Here is a 19196-nt window from a genome sequence, read left to right as displayed (position 1 = left end):
AGGGCAGGTGTAAGAATATAGGTTTCTTTTTGTAAAAATAAATGAGTATATATGATAGGTATTTGGATCATTGTTTGGTCTACTGAAATAATTTAAAATTTACAAAATTTACAGTGAATTATTTTTTAATATGTTTTAATATATTTTAAACAAAATTAAAATTGAAAATACACAGAAACAAGTTTTAGCATAAATATTATGAACTGCTTTCATTGACAAAAGTTAATAATATTTAAAAATAAGTTCCTAATTGTATGAAATTTTTCATATTAATTTTTTTAAACAAACTCTAGAAGCCTTGACGTAAAATATTTCAAATTAAATTATATTTTTTTTTGTTAAAAATGTTTGAAATTTTTTATTTCTTTATGTTTTTTAGATTGAAATCGATGAAATGGTCGCGAAATTGGCCTGATGTTTTACTATATTTGCTAATGTTTTGTTGTTTAAGATTTTGTTTTTCAACATTTTAATTTATATTTTTTATTATACAAACAATTTTTTCATAAATGTTATAAAAAAGTAAAAATTTAAAAAATTTCCGTCATGTACAAATTCATACATTTTATGAACTTTTAATATTTTGAATAAAAATGGTTTGGGAAAAAAGTCATGTTTGATTCATATTATTATTACCAAATTCATTCCAGTTATGACTTAATTTTTTCTGTATACCTATCAGCCCAAAATAACAAATAATCTTATTACGCATCGTAAGCGTTTCTATAGATAATAAAATTTCCTACAATTTAGTTCCAGACTATAGTTGTTTCGAGCTATATGCTATTGTATTCCTTAGAATTTTCTATATATATTTTTTTCAATAAAATATTTGAAAAAGTATAAATTATTTTTTCGGACAAAATTTTAAAAGACACGAAATATTTTGCAAGTCTTCTTGATCATTTGACACCAAATATTTCATAACAGAGTAAGCAAAGTATTTATAACATTTTTTAAATGTGGTGTTTTTTCACTTTAAGAGTTACAATATTTTGAAATACTTTTCTGTAAAATAGTATATATCAGAAGTCATCCATAGAATATAGCGTTGAATAAAAAAATCATATAGGAATGAAAGTTCAGATTCTAAAGTATATTTCAATTCTCCGGTTTTTACTCTATTCCATTCACTTGACATTGGTGGTACAAACGTTGTTTACTTTTTTGGCAGTAATTTTAAATATTCTAATAAAAAATAATCAATTTGGCGCAGAAAAGAAAATTGATTAGTTTTTGTTAGCACAAAAAGTGCACGGGTGTCAATGTATTTGTGTTTCTATTTTCGATAGATTGAGAGATATGTACTTAAGACGCTGGTTGTTTTGCTATACATCAAATAAATATTGTTGGTACCCATACAACAGAAACACCAACGGCGACGACAACAACATACCAAACGTACATATAGCGTTTTGTATTTTTAACAACATTTAATTGATGTCAAGGTGTACCGCATAATTTAAAGTGCGTTTTGATTATTAATACAAACTTATGGCAGCTCAAAAACTCTCGGTGCAACAATATGAAAATACACAAAAACAACACCAACAGCAGCAGCAATAAAAGCATACAGCACATTAACAAGATAGATAGACACACGACCAGACGGATGAATACAAAGACGGGTGGAAGTGCATATAGACAAAAAATATAATGATATAAAAAAATCAATGCACTAAAAACACTAACACAACAAACATCATTGGCTTTTGGCAGTTAAAAGTACCAACAATACTGACAAGCACCAACCAATAGCTACTCCACTACCTCCATTAACAGCAGCCTGTCTTTTGTCTATAATTTAAATAAAATCAAACACTTATGATTAAATTTTCTGATTATTCTGCAAATGTCTGAAAAAAATACTCACACACACTCACGCACTCACTTACAGACATAAACGACTGCTATCGATTAATCGTCTGTCCTCTCGAACAGAGACCTTTTGCCTCGAAAAAGTCTTAATAATTATTACGAGCACGAAAAACAAAAATGAACATTAGAAATACCAAAACACCGAACCTAACTAAATTGTGTGAAACCATTATTTGCAATAGAATTTAGAGAACAAGATAAAGGAGAAGAGCGGTGCACGGTGGAGTGTGTAGTTTTGCATTGTAACTGCATACATATCAACGCACTTTCATGACAATTTCAAACTGTGCCATGAATGTATGTGTTCGTATGTGTCTGTACGAGTTAGATGCATTTATATGTAAAATATCATGGTAATGACTTTTTGTTTACCTTCAAATTGGCGGCAAACATAGAAAAATACTCGTATAGTCACTGAACGCACATTTGACTGCACATGAACTTAAAAAAAATACAATTCTAAATATTTATTTATTTTATATTTTCGTTTTTCTAAAATGTTGTTTTTTCCTAATAATTGTAACGTGGGTAAATCGAGAAGTGAAAAATATTTATGACATATTGTTTGTATTATAACGCTTCATATTAACATTATTAGGTGGGATTATTATCGTCCTTTCGTAATTCCTAAGAATTTTCATTTAGGGTTCGTAAGGGATGTTATATCCATATATATGTTATGTTATTTGTCGAAAGATATTTACTTTCTGTTCGAACAGGGAACATGTTTCCCTGAATGCGAGTGAAATTTTCCTCCTTATAAGTATAGTGAAAATGAATAAGAAAACATAAGTTGAGATGGAAATTTAATTATTGGTGGTACAATCTTGAGGCGTAACCCGTTTCAATAAATAAGGTCAAAACAAGGAGATATTGATTGCAAACATATATATGGCTGTTTAACTGTATAAAATCTAGACAACTTTTAACACCAGTTATTTCTGATAAATAGAGAATATTTCAGAATAATGTTATCTTCCAAGGTCCTGTCAACTTGTATTTTTCTATAAATTTTACTTTCACTTTTATTCTTTCATTTAAAATTAAAAGATTTTTCAATCTTTCAATTTACGTTACTTAAATATGTACCCACGTTTGTATGTAAATCACCAAATACATTAGACGTGTGTTTATATGGTGTTCTTTATTTTATTAGTTTAAATTTAATGTTTATATATGCAACAGCAGAAACAGAAGATAAATTACCACCAACAACAACAAACACAACAATAACTAAATACTGCCGAACCATGAGTATGTCAATCGAGCTGGTTTTTCCATTAATATTTATGATCAAAAATCGTTTGTAATTAAATACTTTTAATCCTAGATTTTAAATAACTGATGTTGTAGTTGTTTGTAGTGCTGGTGCCAGTGATTGTTGTTGGTTGTTTGAAAAAATAGGCATAAATTTTTTAATATGGTGAATGCATGCAATTTGTTTTTCAATGACTTTTTTTGTTATAGTAGTTGTTTATTCTTAATGGTATATCCGGTTCATATTGAAGGTCTTGGGTTGTTATAGTTTTTGTGTTTTGTCTCAATTTGCAAAAAAAGTTGCTCATACGCACTGGTTTTAGAAGCAATTTATTAATCAATGTGGGGTTTTTCTTGGCATTAGTTTTTGGCTTTTTCAATATGACTGTGATTAATGCTAAATACATGACCTTGAATATTTAATCTTTAATATTAAAATGGCAATTTTATTTTGCTGCTGAAATGGTTGATTTGTTAGAAATGCTATTTGTTGGTGTGGCATTGTACATACATATACTATACGTATTTTTTAGAACCAAAACTATTTTATTCATCTAATACATGGCTGTAAAGTTTTTCGGTTTATCGTCATATTGACGATTTGTTGTTGCCGATTATTCCCCTAAAACATAACTACAGATTTTTTTCGAAATTAAATTCATAAAATAAAATGTTTGAAATTGAAAATGATATTACAAGCCTTTCTATTTGTGAGCAAATTTAAGACAAGTGACCCAACTCAAAAAATCGATTCGAATGAAATTTGCACCAAGGTTAGTATTATTCGATAGTAGCCCAAAAACACAATTTTAAAGCTCCATCGGTCAAGAACTGCCAAAGTTAGAGGGAGTCAAAGTTGGACATGTTGGTCATACAGGTTTCTTTTTTTTTTGTGATATTATTTGTTCAAATGAGAGCTAATACAATTTCCTGCAAGGCCTTTATGGTTACTTAATGAGATAAAGAATACAATTTTTGCAATGTTTGGGATTTTATTTTCTCCTATTTCTTAAAATGGCTTTTTGTTTTTTGCTCAAAAGAAAGCTTAGACGATATCTTTTTGAGCTTTGTGGTCACTAAGTATGATACAAAGGACATATGTAATAAATAGTACTAACCTTGGTTAGTACTATTAGAGTGTTCGAAATATATTTATTATTGTTGGTTAAAGTACCTTCTTGAATCAAATCTACTTAGTGAAATTATTTATATTGTATCTTAACCCCAAATATTTAAAATGTCATTTGCTGTCAAAGTACGGAAATGCGTTTTGAAAACAAATTAAATTTTTGGTTTATTTTTAAATAAGGTATTCACCCCATCATCATTTCACGTGAAATATGTTCCCTTTTCATTTTTTTCGTCCACTAACTTTTTTGTGGTGAAAAAAATTTCCCTGTTGTGAAATTTGTTGATGGAATTTTGTAAACATTGAACAGCTGTTCCATACAAAATCAACTATTGTGAATGAATTGTTCACAACAAGTGGACGATAGCAATTTTCCATTCAAGGGAAATGAAAATTTCAAGGGAACAACATTTTCACTTCTATTGGGGATAGAGGAGATTAAGTTTAAATTTTCGTCCTTTTTATAATGAAATCGTAATATTTTTAAAATATCATTTTTAAAAAGATCAATAAGCTTGAAGCTGAAAAGTTGAACAAAGATTTTTCTAAATTTTAATGTTAAGATGGAGATAATGGAGTTGATAAAAAAGACCTGTCTGTTTATTGAAATCAATTTTTCGAAGGCTATAGATATCTTCCGGACTCAAATATCTTCTTTTAGACAAGCTTTTAAGAAATTTTCTACTTAAAATCATCAAAACCAGTCGATATATAACGGAGGTATGAGCAAAAATCTTTATGAAACATTTTTGTTTTACTATTGGTATTTTTTGTAATATAAAATTCGTACTGCCTGAAGGATATATAAGATTCGGCAAAGCCGAATGTTGAACTTCCACTTATTTAAATTATAAATTAATTTTATTATAAATATGTTCTGTGGACCACTTTTTAGTAGAAATACCATCGATTAAAAAACTCAAATAATATTATTTATTAATTCCTTAAAATCATTTTGTGGAACATAAATACTCTAAAAAATTTTTAATTATTTGTCCGTAATCAGCTCAATATTGTCTAATTTTCAGACCTATTTCAAAAAATTCCGGATATTTTATTTTTCACAAATAATATTGAGGTCAAGACCATTCAAAAAAATATATTTTTTAATGTTCAGTACATTAATATGCACTGATTGAGAGATATTCATAAATGAAATTCATAAAAAAGCCATTCCTCGGGACACTTTAATGTATATGTATGTGTTTTAAAAATAGAATAGATGGAGTTTGCTTTAAAGTATATATTAAAAAAATATTACCATACAACTATGTATGAAAAAAATGAAAAATTCAAAAAAAATGTATATATTTTTGTCTGCTTCTACAGAGAGACTATTTGATTAATTGCCACATCCTAGGTGTCAATATCAGTAACAAAATACTTGAATATAAATGTTTAATAAGTAGAAGTGAATTGATTTAATAGTTGTTTGTAACTTTTATGTAACTAATTATACCACAATCAATAACTTGAAAAAGCAACATCGTTCAAACTCGGCTAACTGGCCGGTCAACCAGCCAGCTAACTATTCATTGGGCTTTGCTAGTAGACAGGCAGTGAAGACATGAAAGAAAGAAATACAAAAAATTAAATTGCCAACAAAATCTGGCTGTTTTATTCATTTTCTTAAAGCTCAACTGACTACCAACCTGCTGACTTTAAATGTCTTATCAAATATAATTTTCACTTGAAAACCTGCTGCCATTAAAAACAGAAAAAGTTGTTAAAAAAGGTTTTTTTGTTGTTAAATGTGTGTGAAAGAAAACTTTTCTCGAGACGGGCGGTATAAAACATTTCCATTTTTCACATAAATGTGTGTATGTGTATGTATTTGATGTTTTTTAATTTTTTTCATCATCAATTTTGGTTGTTTGTCTAGTTTTATTATTACTTTTTTCCAAATGTTGTTGACTACATTTTCAAGTTCAAGGTTAGACACAAATTTTTTTATTTTTATTTTCTGTTTGGTTCGAGCAGAAAGAAGTACATAAATGCTTGTTTATATACAAACCATGAAGAAAAAACTCAAACCTTTACACACACACTATAGAACATATTAAAAGTATTACGCACCCTAAAAGCCCACAGCAGATTTGGTAGTCTACTTATATACACGCATACACTTAAACTCAAAATGATTCACAGACACGCAAAAAATACATCCACAAAACATTCCCTCTTATTTCATGTATATCTACTGGCACAAGTATATAGATGTATTTGTGTCTGTATGTGTTTTGTCTTCTTCTTGTATAGAACATTTTTGGTAGGTGTATATTTGAGTTTTATATAAATGACATTCAATTTTTATTCGAGGTCTCAGGATGTCTGACGAACTCATACTGCGATCACACACCTACATATACTTACACAAATACGGCCTAGTAGCCTGCTTAACTCCCAGTCTGTCTATAGTCAAGAGCCAACAGTTGCTGGAAGCAGAGCTATCAGTAGCAGCACAACGACGGCAGCCAGTAGAAGGAAAAAATAAGGCCATTAATACAAATGAACGATTTCAAGGACAAAAGCATTATTTAACTAACGAACTTTTGCCTAAACAAGACTGGCTGGATGGCTGACTGGATGTCTGCTCCTCGTACTCCAACTACCAACAAATGTCGTCTACATACGGAAAACCGTTACAGAAAACAAACTTTTTTAATGATGCCTTCTTCCTTTTCATTTTTATTCTTCCCTTCGGCTCCTTCAGCCATATACGCACCATATTGCCTTTAGAAATCCCGAAATTTCTGTCGCTGTATACAAATGGGTTTGTTGGCAGCCTTCTTTCTTAAAACGCTTTTTCAAAGCCAATATCCTTTTGACCTTGAAAGTATATTTCCATACTGTAGAATTTATTGACCCGACGACTAAGCCTGCAGATGGATGCGGGTAGGGTAATGTGTATGTGCGTGTGATTCGTCTGAGACTATGGAGCTTGCTTTTGTTGCTGTTGGTGTTTATGTCGTTGTTAGGTTTTTTGTGGTTGTTGTTATTGCTATTGTTGTAGTTACTGTTTTCCGTTATTTTTGTTGATTTGGTTTTAGTTGATGGCTGATTATATGGAAGATGTTATTGTGTTTATGTATGTCTCTGTATGCAGCCTGTATAGATGAATGGATAGCTGACTGAATGTTTAACTGGGAAGGTGTATGATTTTCTGTAATATTTGCAGTGTAGTATAAAATACAGTAAAAGAAATTTGTGTAGGTTTGTACAAAAGTTGTAATAAATTTGCAATATTAAAACTGGCTACGTTCAGACCTATTAAACATTTGTTGAAAAAGATGTAACAACTATTTTTTTGTATATTTATAATTGCAAATATTGTCGAAACAACTAATAAAGACGTTCTGAACTAATGTCGTCAAAGATATATTATGTTTGTGTAAATAAGTATATATTTTAAGAAAATCAAAATGTAGATTTTTTAGGAGTCACGTCATTTTCGTCAAACTTTTGATAGGTCTGAACGTAGCTTAACACTTTTCGTGGTTTTGTCGAATATAATCGACATTACAATAGACTATAGTTTAAAGCATTTTTTGTGTATAATTTTTAACTTTAGTTTTAATTTTCTTCTTTTAGATTAAACTTAAGACTTTAGTATATTTATAATTGAGATTTTGAATGATCTTCCATATTTTTGAAGTATTATTAAACCAGGTTTTAAGAAATTATAGCTAAGGAATACTTTTGAAAAAAGTGCTTTTAACCAACATAAAAAAGCAGCTTCATTTAATGGCCAAAAAATAGTATTTTGCTAGATCGGACTATACGAATTTAAATTGTATTGTATTGTTATAAGTGTAAGAAGACATTTTACAAAACAATATTTATAAAAAATATTGGTGGTACTTTTTGGTGATAGTTTTTCGAATGTTGAATATATTCGACATTTAAGCTTGATTGTTTTATATTTCACTAGGGATAACTCTAATTCAAAAAATATTGTTTTTCTTTGCGAACTGAAAGTACTTGATTAGTGTATAAATACACTTATTGGTATCAATAGATCTAGTCAATCTTAAATTATATTTAACAGGTTGTCAAATTTGATTTATATATATAAACTCTTATGTATAGGTTAAAAAAATTATTCGGAAGATTTTTCTTTCATTATGTCCAGAAAAAGTATCACCACAATAGTGCCACATATTAAAAACTACCCAGTAAAAAATAGTGCAGCGTTGTAAGACACAAAGCTGCACTTGTAATAAAAGATTACAAGATTTTTATACCGGATTACTCGCGCAAGAGCTCTGCTTAAGGAATCTAAAATGTGCATATTTAACACTGTTAAAATTGAGCTGATTTCACTAAATAAATGCTACTTTTCAAATATTATTAAGAAAGCTACAAAAACAAGTAGGAAAGTATAGTCTGGCATCTTCGACCATGTAATACCATACACCATGAGTATGTTTTTAAAATGTTTATATTTCATAAAGAAACTTTTATGTTGAATTTCGCCTTTATTCTAAAGTATTTATGCAATTTATTGATAAAAAACAAAATTACGAAAATCTGCAGTGTCATTTATACTTATAGAGAGATAATAATAAGATATTTGGCCTAATTATGACATACAAAGCCCAAATCGGGAAGTACGGTTATGGGGGCTAGGTGAAATAATGGACGGATTTCAACCATTTTCAATAGGCTTCGTCCATGTGCCAAAAAACATGCTTGGTCAAATTATCTTGAAAATTGCTTTTCATCAAATTATCTTGAAAATTGCGGGCTGTACCTTGACTAGAGAGAAATATTAATAAAATAAAAAATTGCAATATTTTGAAACCAGTTAAACTTACCGTAAAAACCGGATAAGCAATATAAATTAAATAATATAATACACTAACTACATGTGATCTCAAAATGGTAAGTTTTTGAAATTTTAAGCAAATTTTGGGTATTAAGCTAAATATTTCTTTAACTATATTTGAAGAATATAAGTACAAAAAATGAACTAAATGCGCAAATCTCCTACTTAGTCATTTCTGTAATTTTATAAAGTTCTGTTCATGTATTTTTTTTATTTAAAAAAATCAAATATATTTGTAATGGGTGTAGAGAGTTGAATGTATGAAAAATATAACTGTTGTAAGCAATAATAAATATAATAAAAAGAAAGGAAGGATATGTCTGCTTCCACAAAACAATTTTTACAAAAAAAAAAAAAAAATAATAAAAAAAAGAAAGACATAAAATTTGTCTCTAGCAATGTTTGATTCTAAAGACTCCCTCCGATACAAACACGCGTACAAATTTAAGGATTTGTGATTTGTGTTGCGTAGAACAAGAAGCTTCTTTACATGCTGCTACAATTTTCAATTTTAAATATTTATTTTCTTGTTACTGCAGGTGGTGGGTAAGATCCTTTTAGGGCATCATGTACCATAAAATATTCTCTTACTCTAAATGTTATTTACCAAATACATGGTGAAAGAAACGAGAAGTAAATATACACACATGGAAAAGGTGTGGAATTTATTTTCAGTTGCAGAGAACGAAAGAGAAAGATCATTGTACTTTTGGTGGCCTTCGAAAGGTTATTCCTTTGGACATATTATGGGTGTTGGAAATTTCTGTTTCATTTCTTCTACTGGTTTCTGATTAAGGCAGACATTTTTTATTCGTATAAAAATGGCATTTATATAAAATTACAACTCATCCTTGAAAAAATACTCTGCATGTAAAATGAAATAAAACGTGTACAAATCTAATAACTTTTAAATTATTTATAAAATATATTTTTAAAGTTTTTGGCTATGAAAATAATTTCAGAAAAAACATTTATTAATACAAATTCCTTAGGCTTTTCAATTTCACAACTTTTTGATTTATATAATATGTAATTGCATAATTATGTTTTAAAATCGAAATGAGCTACATTTCTGTTATAATTTCAAACATTTTTCAACTTTTGTGGTAATTTTTAATAATATGTAATAATTTCCATGGCATTTGAATGTTATTAGGAATACAAAAGCCTTTTCTTTTCTATATTATATATTTATTTAATATAAAAGCATCAGTAGGCCAATTAAACTATATTACAATATAATTCCTAATATAGTTCATGTACGCCTTTACGTCCCTACTCGTGGGACAAAAATTAAACCTTATAAAAAATAAAAGGAGAAGACGACCTCTTAGCCACTAGCCAAGAGACTTTGGACACATTGTTATGTAGTAAGAGCGTTGGCCACAAAAGCCTCTCTACCTCCTACATTTTGAGGGCTGCAAATTAAACTACCCAATAACAATCTGGATGCTGACGTCGATTGACCCGAGTTTTTAGAATTAAGGTTTACTGGCTTTAACATATAATATCCTTTATGCAAGTAAAAATCGTAAGCCATGTCGATCATGTCTAATTGTCAAAAAACATCAAGGTGTGATAACTAGAATTTTATGATTGCTTCATGCTATATGAGACATGAGTGTCATGTCCCTATATCATGGGTTGCGATGCCATCGCAAAGGCATTATTAAATTTGGGTCAGCAATGATATTAATGATCATTATAGAGAACAATTTTTGGCACAGTTGTAATAAAAATTCTTCATGTTTCCTGTCCAATCCCTAAGGCAAAGAAAGGCTTTCCTCCATTGTGGCGGAGCTATATAAGAAGACTATAGCAGTCGCAAAAAGAAACCTGATGGAGAAGCTTCTTCGAATCTACACGCAGGGGAATGATTACTACAACTATAATATGTTCACTGAAAAAATACCTTGTTTTCAAAAACATATAATTATACCCTTTACCACTTTAGTAATTTTAGTAATGATCAGGCTTCATTTGACCATGGGGGCTAGGGTTCCGCTTTAGAAAATAATTTAAAAATCAATAAACACAAGAAGGAATTAGGACAAAAAAATTTAAAGCTACTATTCACTGGTGTAGAATATCATATGATCAGCCAGACCCCACCTGATTCTTAATTGTTGTTATTTAAATTAGATTTAAACAATATTTTAGATATTTTCATGTTCATGACAATTGTAAATTTGAATATGATTCCCTAAAACATAATTATTTTTACAAAATCTTAATAATGATATTAATGAAAGTTTATTATGTTATTTACAACTATTTTATCATTCAAATAGCCATTATACATATGTTGTTAGAAATAACCATTACATATATGTTATGTTGTTATACTAAGTCTGCTGGTACAAAAACAAATACAAATTATTTTTTTGTGCGTGTTGTTTTACGCGACAATAAAATGAGTTGTAATTGTAAGTCCCATTTAGTTTATAACACATACATAGTTATGTTTTTGTAAAGGAAATTAAAAATTGCGATTTATGTCAAGTGTTGTAAATATTTTACCTTTATTAAATATTTTAACTGTATTTAATCATAATATGATATTTTTCTCAATAACTATAATATGTTTCGATTACCAATCATAACTTTAACCATAATATATTGTTTACAGAACATTCTCCGCGTGTATAGACTACAAATGACTCAGCTAAACTAATTCAACATATATAAACAAGAGAGAGAACACTTGGTTGGTATAATTAGCAAAATCTTCAAATCACCAGGACCAGACTTTATTTTGCCAAAAACGTTACAAACCCTGCAGGAAATGAAGCTATAATTGTCTTAATTCCACTAGTACTATTACTAGAACAACAGACACTAGTACAAATTGGGTTAGACTTTAAATGAAACAATACTAGTAATAGCAGTAGTTGGTGCCATTTGCAGACTAATTTTTGTTTGACATGTGTTGAAATAAATTAGTTTTTTTTTAAATTATTAATATATTATTTTGAAACATTTTGCATAAAAACGATATTTTCAAATATATGCCTTCAAATGAGTGAAGGCATATAAAGAAGGCATAAAGAATAAATCAAACTTTAGAATCAGCTGATTACTTTGTAGCTGTAATCCTTAAAAATAATTCAGTAGCTACCACACTACGACTACAGCTGCAGCACAGCAGCATTTGTGTCCGTGTAGTGTGTTCAATGCATTATAGAACAAATTGTGTATGAATATTTGATTTATAAACCTTTAATTAGATTTATAATTTTTTTTTTTTTTTGTAATATACAGTGGACGTCCAATAGTACGTACCCTCTTTATTACGAATGTCCAATAATACGAATGGCAAAATTGTTGCATTGTTTACTCTATAGTACGAATAAAGTCACAATTTTTCTGTTCGATAGTACGAATAACGCATTTTTATGGGAATTTTGAATGAAGTTTTTATTTTGTTTTTATTTTATGATTTCGATATCATTCACCTTTAGCTCAGTAATATTGAAGTTTTTTGTTTTTATTACAACTGTTTTGTGTTTTTAAAAGTCCTATCTATACACACAATTTACTGTATGTATATTTACAAATCAACAATTATTTAGTGTAATTAATTTGTTTTCTTGTAATTTCGATGACCAAAGAGAAGAAATTAAATTTAATGATATCGCCAATGAGAACAATATTGAAGCTTCAAAAGCGCTATTATTGAAAAGGTCGTAGGAATCATTTTGCAAAGTAATAAATAACAATGTTTAATTAAGGATTTTCTAATAAGTAAAATGTTATTTATATATGTATGAACTGTCAATTTTGAAAGTAGTATGACTCCACATTCCAATGGGATTAAGCATTACTATATGTGATCCTTTAACTATTCCAATTTTTTAAGGAAAATTTGAAGTTAGAGAATTGTTTTTGAAAGTATATTCCATTTAAGTTTCTAATTAAAGTTTTATGTAATCTGAACATGTTTTATACATTTTGGAACAGATATGTACATGCAAATTGTCTTTGGCACACATATTTTTAAAAACATTAAAAATTTAAAACCTTCTATATCTCATTTCAACCATTGGACTCACGATACTTTCATTAACAATTCGTATACGTAAATATAAGCCTTTTATGCCTGTTTATTTACAAGAAATTTGAAATAATACATATTTATTATATTTTGTTTCGTTATGTAATTTTTCATGAAAAATAAAACAAAAAAAATAAAATCCTATATTTTATGTGTATTATTTGAATTTAAACATACAAAATGTGTTGTTCAATAATACGAATTTTTCGGTACTACGAAAGGGCCTGACATTATATAATTCGTACTAGTGGACGTCCACTGTACATATGTGTGTAGAATATGTACATATTTTTATCGTTAAAATTAATGAAAGTTTTCTATATTTATATAAATGTTGCCTACTCTAAGCTTTTCCTTTCAGTATTTCATTAATCAAAGCTTTAATGAAGTACTGTTAATTTACCACACCTAAATGTATGCTATACTTTTTATATGTTGTTAGCGGTTAATATATTTTTATCAAAGACATAAACCATTACAGCATGAAAAACAGCTTTTAACCAATAGTTTTCAAACTGTTTGATTTAAACAATTATTTTATTTTGTTAGTTCTTTCATATAATAAAAAATTATTTTAAATAAAATTAAAAATAATAAAAATTTATTTTAAATAAAATTAGTTTTTAACAAAAAATAAGTAACGTTTGGAAACTTTTCGATATTTATAAAATTATCGATAAATGTGTATACTTTTCGATATTTTTGTTTTTATAAGAAATTATCGTTTTTGGAGAAAAATTAAGTTGATAACTATAAATGTTTTCATATTTAATTTTTTTTATTGAAGACACAAACCGCAAGGGTGAATCGATTACAAGGTGCAGCCGTTCAATTTGGTGCAAATTCGCCGTATTTTTGGAGTTTGACACAGTGTTGCCACTTTATGTGTAATTACACATATTGTGTGTAATTTTAATTTCCATGTGTAGCCATATGTATCCACACACATACATAGAAATTTATTTTCCCTTTGAAACACTTAAGCAAAAAGTGTCCGTCCTTTTCTAATATATGCGATTTTTTGAAATTTGTTGAAAGCCAGTTGTTAAAAAAAGGGATTCATATACATGTAAATGGTACATATACATATTTTTATATTCAAAAATAACGAAACAAGAAATAACAAAATTTTTAAATAATCAAATTTAACTCAAACTAATTTCTAGTGGTAATTTTGTTTTAAGTGTGTAAAAGTTACGTTGTTTTTTAGATCTAGTTAAATAATAATTTATTTTAGGGATGACTGGAAGAAATGACTTCAGATTCCAATCTGATTGGCTAAATAAATCTGAAATGATTGTCATATGCTTTAGGTATCCTAGTTTCTTTTAATGTCCTTTTTCAATCAGAAAAGCCAATTTTATATAAAATGAAAAGTGAAGTTTTTAATATATTGCAAATATAAATAAATATATTCTTCAAATTATATATATTTTGAAGTCAAAAAGCGTATGGCAAATCAACGAATCAGATGAAAACCTATTTTTAAACATAAATAATATTTATATTGGAGTTGCTGCATATGAATCTTTAACTCAGATATCTGCATCAGAAAAAACTATCTTTCTTCAAGATTGTAGAGAATTTTACATGGAGGCAATTCGTCAAATAAAATCATGATTTGATTTTAGTGATAAAATTTATTCTATTGTAGATATTGTTAATCAAAAAGTTGCTCATTCTTTTGAACCAAAGACATTATACCTATTAAAAAAAATTTCCGTCCTTCGACACAGATTTACAACAACTTGATAACGAATGGCGACAGCATGCTCTATTAGACTTTGAAAAATTTTAACTTAATGCAAGTCTAGAACCAGAGAAGTTTTTAAATTAAAAAATTCTTAGAAGAATGTTTGTTTCCCAATCTACAAAAAGTAATTCAGTTTATTTTAATATTACCTTTATCAAATGCTTCTGCTGAAAGAATTTTTAGTAATTTGAAAAATTGCAAAACTGATTTAAGAAATAGAATGTTTTCTGAAACAATTGCATAAATTTTTTACTAATGAAGGAATTTTAAGAAGCGGTAAAGAAAACTATGAACCTAGTCAAGAAATTATCAAAAAGAATTGGAAATAGTGATCGCAGTTATAATTATATATGTATATGTAGAGATATTTTAATTATCTAATTTTATATTTTGTTTATAAATGAATTAATTATAATTATTTAAATATTCGTATAGAAAAATATGTATATGATTTATTTTTGTTTCATTGTTTTTTATGTTTAAATAAAAATTAAAAAAGGGCATGTGTAATTTTTTTAATGTGTAATTTAGGAGTCGATCAAGTGTAGTTTCTAAATTTTTTGGTGGCAACACTGGTTTGACAGCGTTTTTTAAATCCAATGGGTGTATTAAAATTAAATAAGCATTATCATTATTATATATTATTTTAAAAAAAGGTGATTTTTTGAAGGTGGTTATAATTTAGAATAAAACATTAAAATCGTATTCCGTAGAATATTTTCAGCGCTACTGGTCTAGAACTGCCGGAGTTAGAGAGAGTTGAATTGAGTGTAACTTTGGTTAACTTTTTGTCATTGAAAAACATTATATAACTTAAGAATACAATTTTTAAGTTTATGAATATTAAATTAATTTTTTTGTTAATTAACAAAGTTAATTGGAATTTGAAGGAATATAAAAAGCTTTTGAGAAGATCAAAATTAAGAAAATAGATTTTATAAGAAATTGTTATCTAAAATTTCGGGATTTTCGAAAAAATATTCCCGAGTTTTTAAAGCAACGCATAAGAAAATGGAGTTTCAAAGACAATAAGTGCATCAAGTATGTATATAAAATTATACAGAAGTCCAACTTACCTTTGAAGTCAGCTATTGTTTTGTCGTTTTTATTGAGTATTAAACTTTTCGACATCAACTTTTCCGCTAGCAGCGGATTTGCTGCAATCAGGTAGCGTGATGAGCTGTCATCGAATATATTGGTACTGTCGTTGTTGCTATTGTTATTATTATTATTACTTAAATTAGAGTTGCTATTGTTGTTGGTATTTTGATTAAGAAATGAACTACTATTGGCCTGCTCCTGGGTAGAAGAGGCTGCAGTGGGTTCCAATGTCAGCGAATTTGTGCCTACAGAACCCAAAGCAGAATTTTCACCCGGTAGCTGTATCGCATTTCCCGAGATTAAATTATTGCTGGAGGTAGTGACATTGCCACCGCTACCTCCATTAACCATGCCATTTACGACACCGCTAACTCCTCCGCTGCCATTGACTAATGCAACGAATGTATCATGTTGACTTCGTCCCACAACATCACTGGTAACATCACTGATATTGTTGTTCTCCTCCTGTGAGTTATAAAAATGAAAAACAAACAAAAAGTACAATTAGTATGAAACACACAAATAATAAAAATAACAAAAATGGATTGAAATTGTTGCAAATAATCAACAATAAATAGGAAAAATACTTTACTTTCACTTCAACTGTTGCTAAATCGGATAGAAGACTCTCAATTTCAAAATTGCTCTCTGATAGTTGACGAAACAAGTCATCGGAGGAATCATTGTTGCACAATGAGGGCTCCAAGGCATTTAGCTCTGCTGTTGTGCTTTCGGCAAGTTGAGTACTTTCGCTAACATTTTCATTAGATTCGTTAACTTCATCCTGTTTGGCGAAAATCCATCATAGACACACACACACACAAACACATAAAAAGAAAGGGAAAATAATAAATTTTTTATTGTCCACATTTAGTTTGAAGGCGAAAGGCGAAACTGAAGTTGTATTATCTTTACACATAAGAATTCTGAGAGAATGAAATACACTTGTGAGAGGAAATCACTAATTCTTTTTTTACACAGGGGAAAGAGTTAATAATATTCGGCACAGCCGAATATAGAAATCTTATTTGTGTGTATATACAAATTAATGAATGACTTTTAAGCGGGAGGTCCACACTACGCGTTTTCGCGTCAAAGCATTACGTGCTTTTCATACCTACTTCACATTCTACGCTTCAAACTACATGCGAAGCTTTTTAAGTGTCAATTTTTTGTTTTATTTAAAAAAACGACTTTTAAACTCTTTTAATCAATTAAAATTAATAAATACGCATTAAATAAGGAATATTAAATGATAAAATAAGCTGACATGTTCGTGCACCGCTAGTGACGCTTATAAAAGTAGAAAGTTGATCTACTTAAAGCATTCTACGCTTTTGTACTTGTAACTTTCAGCATCCAAATACATTGATTCTACTCTTTTGACAGACGCGTATAATGCGAGAACGCGTATAACGAATGGAACACGTGGTGTGGACCTCTAGCTTTAAGTATTTTAAAGCGACTGTCATTAAATCTTTTTAAATATATTTTATTTATAAAATATAAAATTTTGTATTAAAATTATAAATAATTAAAATGTATGTGGTACATATTTAGAAAAATTTAATACTCACCTGCATGCATGTTGCAATATCTAAGCCACCCACAATACGACCATCGTTATCCGGACACCAAAGTAGTGCGTCATCAATAAATGGCATCGCTGATAAGGCAAAGCCACTAAGAACTTCGTTCACCAGTGCCAGCGTGTTTTTGTCACCGGTGATGGGAAAAGAAAAAATGTTGAAGCTGGAGACGGCGAAACACACCCAAGTTTTTGGAGTGTGTAGGACCGTTTACGATTAAAGTCTTTAGGTTTCGAAAAAGGGAAATTCCTTTTTTATTTTGGAAAATTTAAATTGTTTTGTTTAGGCACTTGTTTTATTTTGTATATAAAATATTATTTTACATTATAAAATTTAAAAATAAGTTTTTTAAAGCCAATCAGTTGTTGTTTTTTGAATATAAATTCATATTAAAAATGGACGTATTTAGTTAATTTATAATAATTGTTTGGATTTTTTTTTTTTTGATTTGTATAAAAAATTTTTGTTTAACTACTATTTACTACTATTTCTAATTTTTAATAAAAGTTTTTTATTTGAGTAAAATTTGGATTAAGGCAACCAGTTGGTGTATAAAAAAGGTGATGATAAGTCTGCAAAAAATCAAAAGAGAAACAGAAAATGAATTAACAACAATTTAATAATAAATATAAATAATCTTTATTCATAGTTTTTTATATATTAAAATATTTTTGGAAAAAAAATCATAATTAAAAACGCAAAGCTCGTGTCTTAATTTAAATTGCAGAATAAAAACAATAAAAAATAATAAATTTTAAGATGGCGAATATTAGTCAGTTTCCGGTTAACGCATTAAATACATCAAAATAAAATTTGATTTATCCTCATTGTCAAAAATTTAAATATTATTTGTTTTTTAATAAAACTTTACATAAAATTTCAGGGTCGGTTCAAATGTTTTATAATTCATTTATTTAAATTATTTTTTAAAATAATTTTATATCTAACAGGTTGTAGATAAATATGTAGAGATTTTGATCAGAATTTATAAAACAATTTTTTATTCTTATATTTTATTTGAATAATTAAGTTTTTATTTATAAGAATGTACTCTTTAACGGTGTTTATTTGAAAGTACGATTTTATCAATTAATTCTAAAAGAAAATAAGTTTTAAAAATCTTTCATAAATAAGACCCATCGTGCTATATTCATTCTCCGAAACGTCCATATTTTCAAAAAAAATAAAAAGTTAAATAAAATTATGAAATTATGAAATTCCATTAGATATTTTAACATGTACAAATCAAACCATACGAATACCAGGTTAAACAAAGTAAAAACTAGAAAACATCAACGAAAAATGAAAATAAAATTTTTAGTGGTTCCTTTCTTCTTCCGGTTAATTATCATTATCAACACCATTAACAACAACATCATCATCGTAATACTACACTATAAACATCGACAACAACACCAAACAACCAACTAACAACAACTACAACATCTGCAACAACAATGCAATAAAGTTCAATAACATCAAATCAAATAACATCTGTTGTGTTGTTGTTGTGCATGCTGCTGTTGAATTAGACAAAAGAAAGAAAAATTAAAATTGACTATAGCTAACACATACCGACCGACGGGTGCTAGTAGTATTTTACTCTC

The 19196-nt window shown here is 28.3% G+C and overlaps 1 protein-coding gene and 1 long non-coding RNA gene across 2 annotated transcripts in view; both read right to left on the bottom strand.

Annotated features, from left to right (window-relative positions):
• Window positions 1-17958, bottom strand: part of LOC111684073 (ecdysone-induced protein 74EF) — a 76892-nt gene extending 58934 nt beyond the window's left edge. Inside the window, exons 1-3 of the mRNA XM_023446202.2 lie at window positions 17578-17958; window positions 16593-16784; window positions 15976-16465 (exon numbers count right to left, since the gene is read on the bottom strand). Of these exons, the coding sequence (XP_023301970.2) occupies window positions 15976-16465; window positions 16593-16784; window positions 17578-17664 (769 nt within the window). The 5' untranslated portion in view covers window positions 17665-17958. The remainder of the gene's footprint in view (window positions 1-15975; window positions 16466-16592; window positions 16785-17577) is intronic.
• Window positions 17959-18035: 77 nt separating this feature from the next.
• The window catches only part of LOC124420012, a 45644-nt gene continuing 44483 nt past the window's right edge, over window positions 18036-19196 (bottom strand). Inside the window, exon 3 of the long non-coding RNA XR_006940981.1 lies at window positions 18036-18161. This is a non-coding gene — a long non-coding RNA (uncharacterized LOC124420012). The remainder of the gene's footprint in view (window positions 18162-19196) is intronic.

Source organism: Lucilia cuprina, chromosome 5, assembly GCF_022045245.1.
Source record: "Lucilia cuprina isolate Lc7/37 chromosome 5, ASM2204524v1, whole genome shotgun sequence".
Classification (NCBI taxonomy): Eukaryota; Metazoa; Arthropoda; class Insecta; order Diptera; family Calliphoridae; genus Lucilia; species Lucilia cuprina.
The sequence above is the reverse complement of the archived record's forward strand: the minus strand, read 5'-3'. Positions and strand labels throughout refer to the sequence as shown.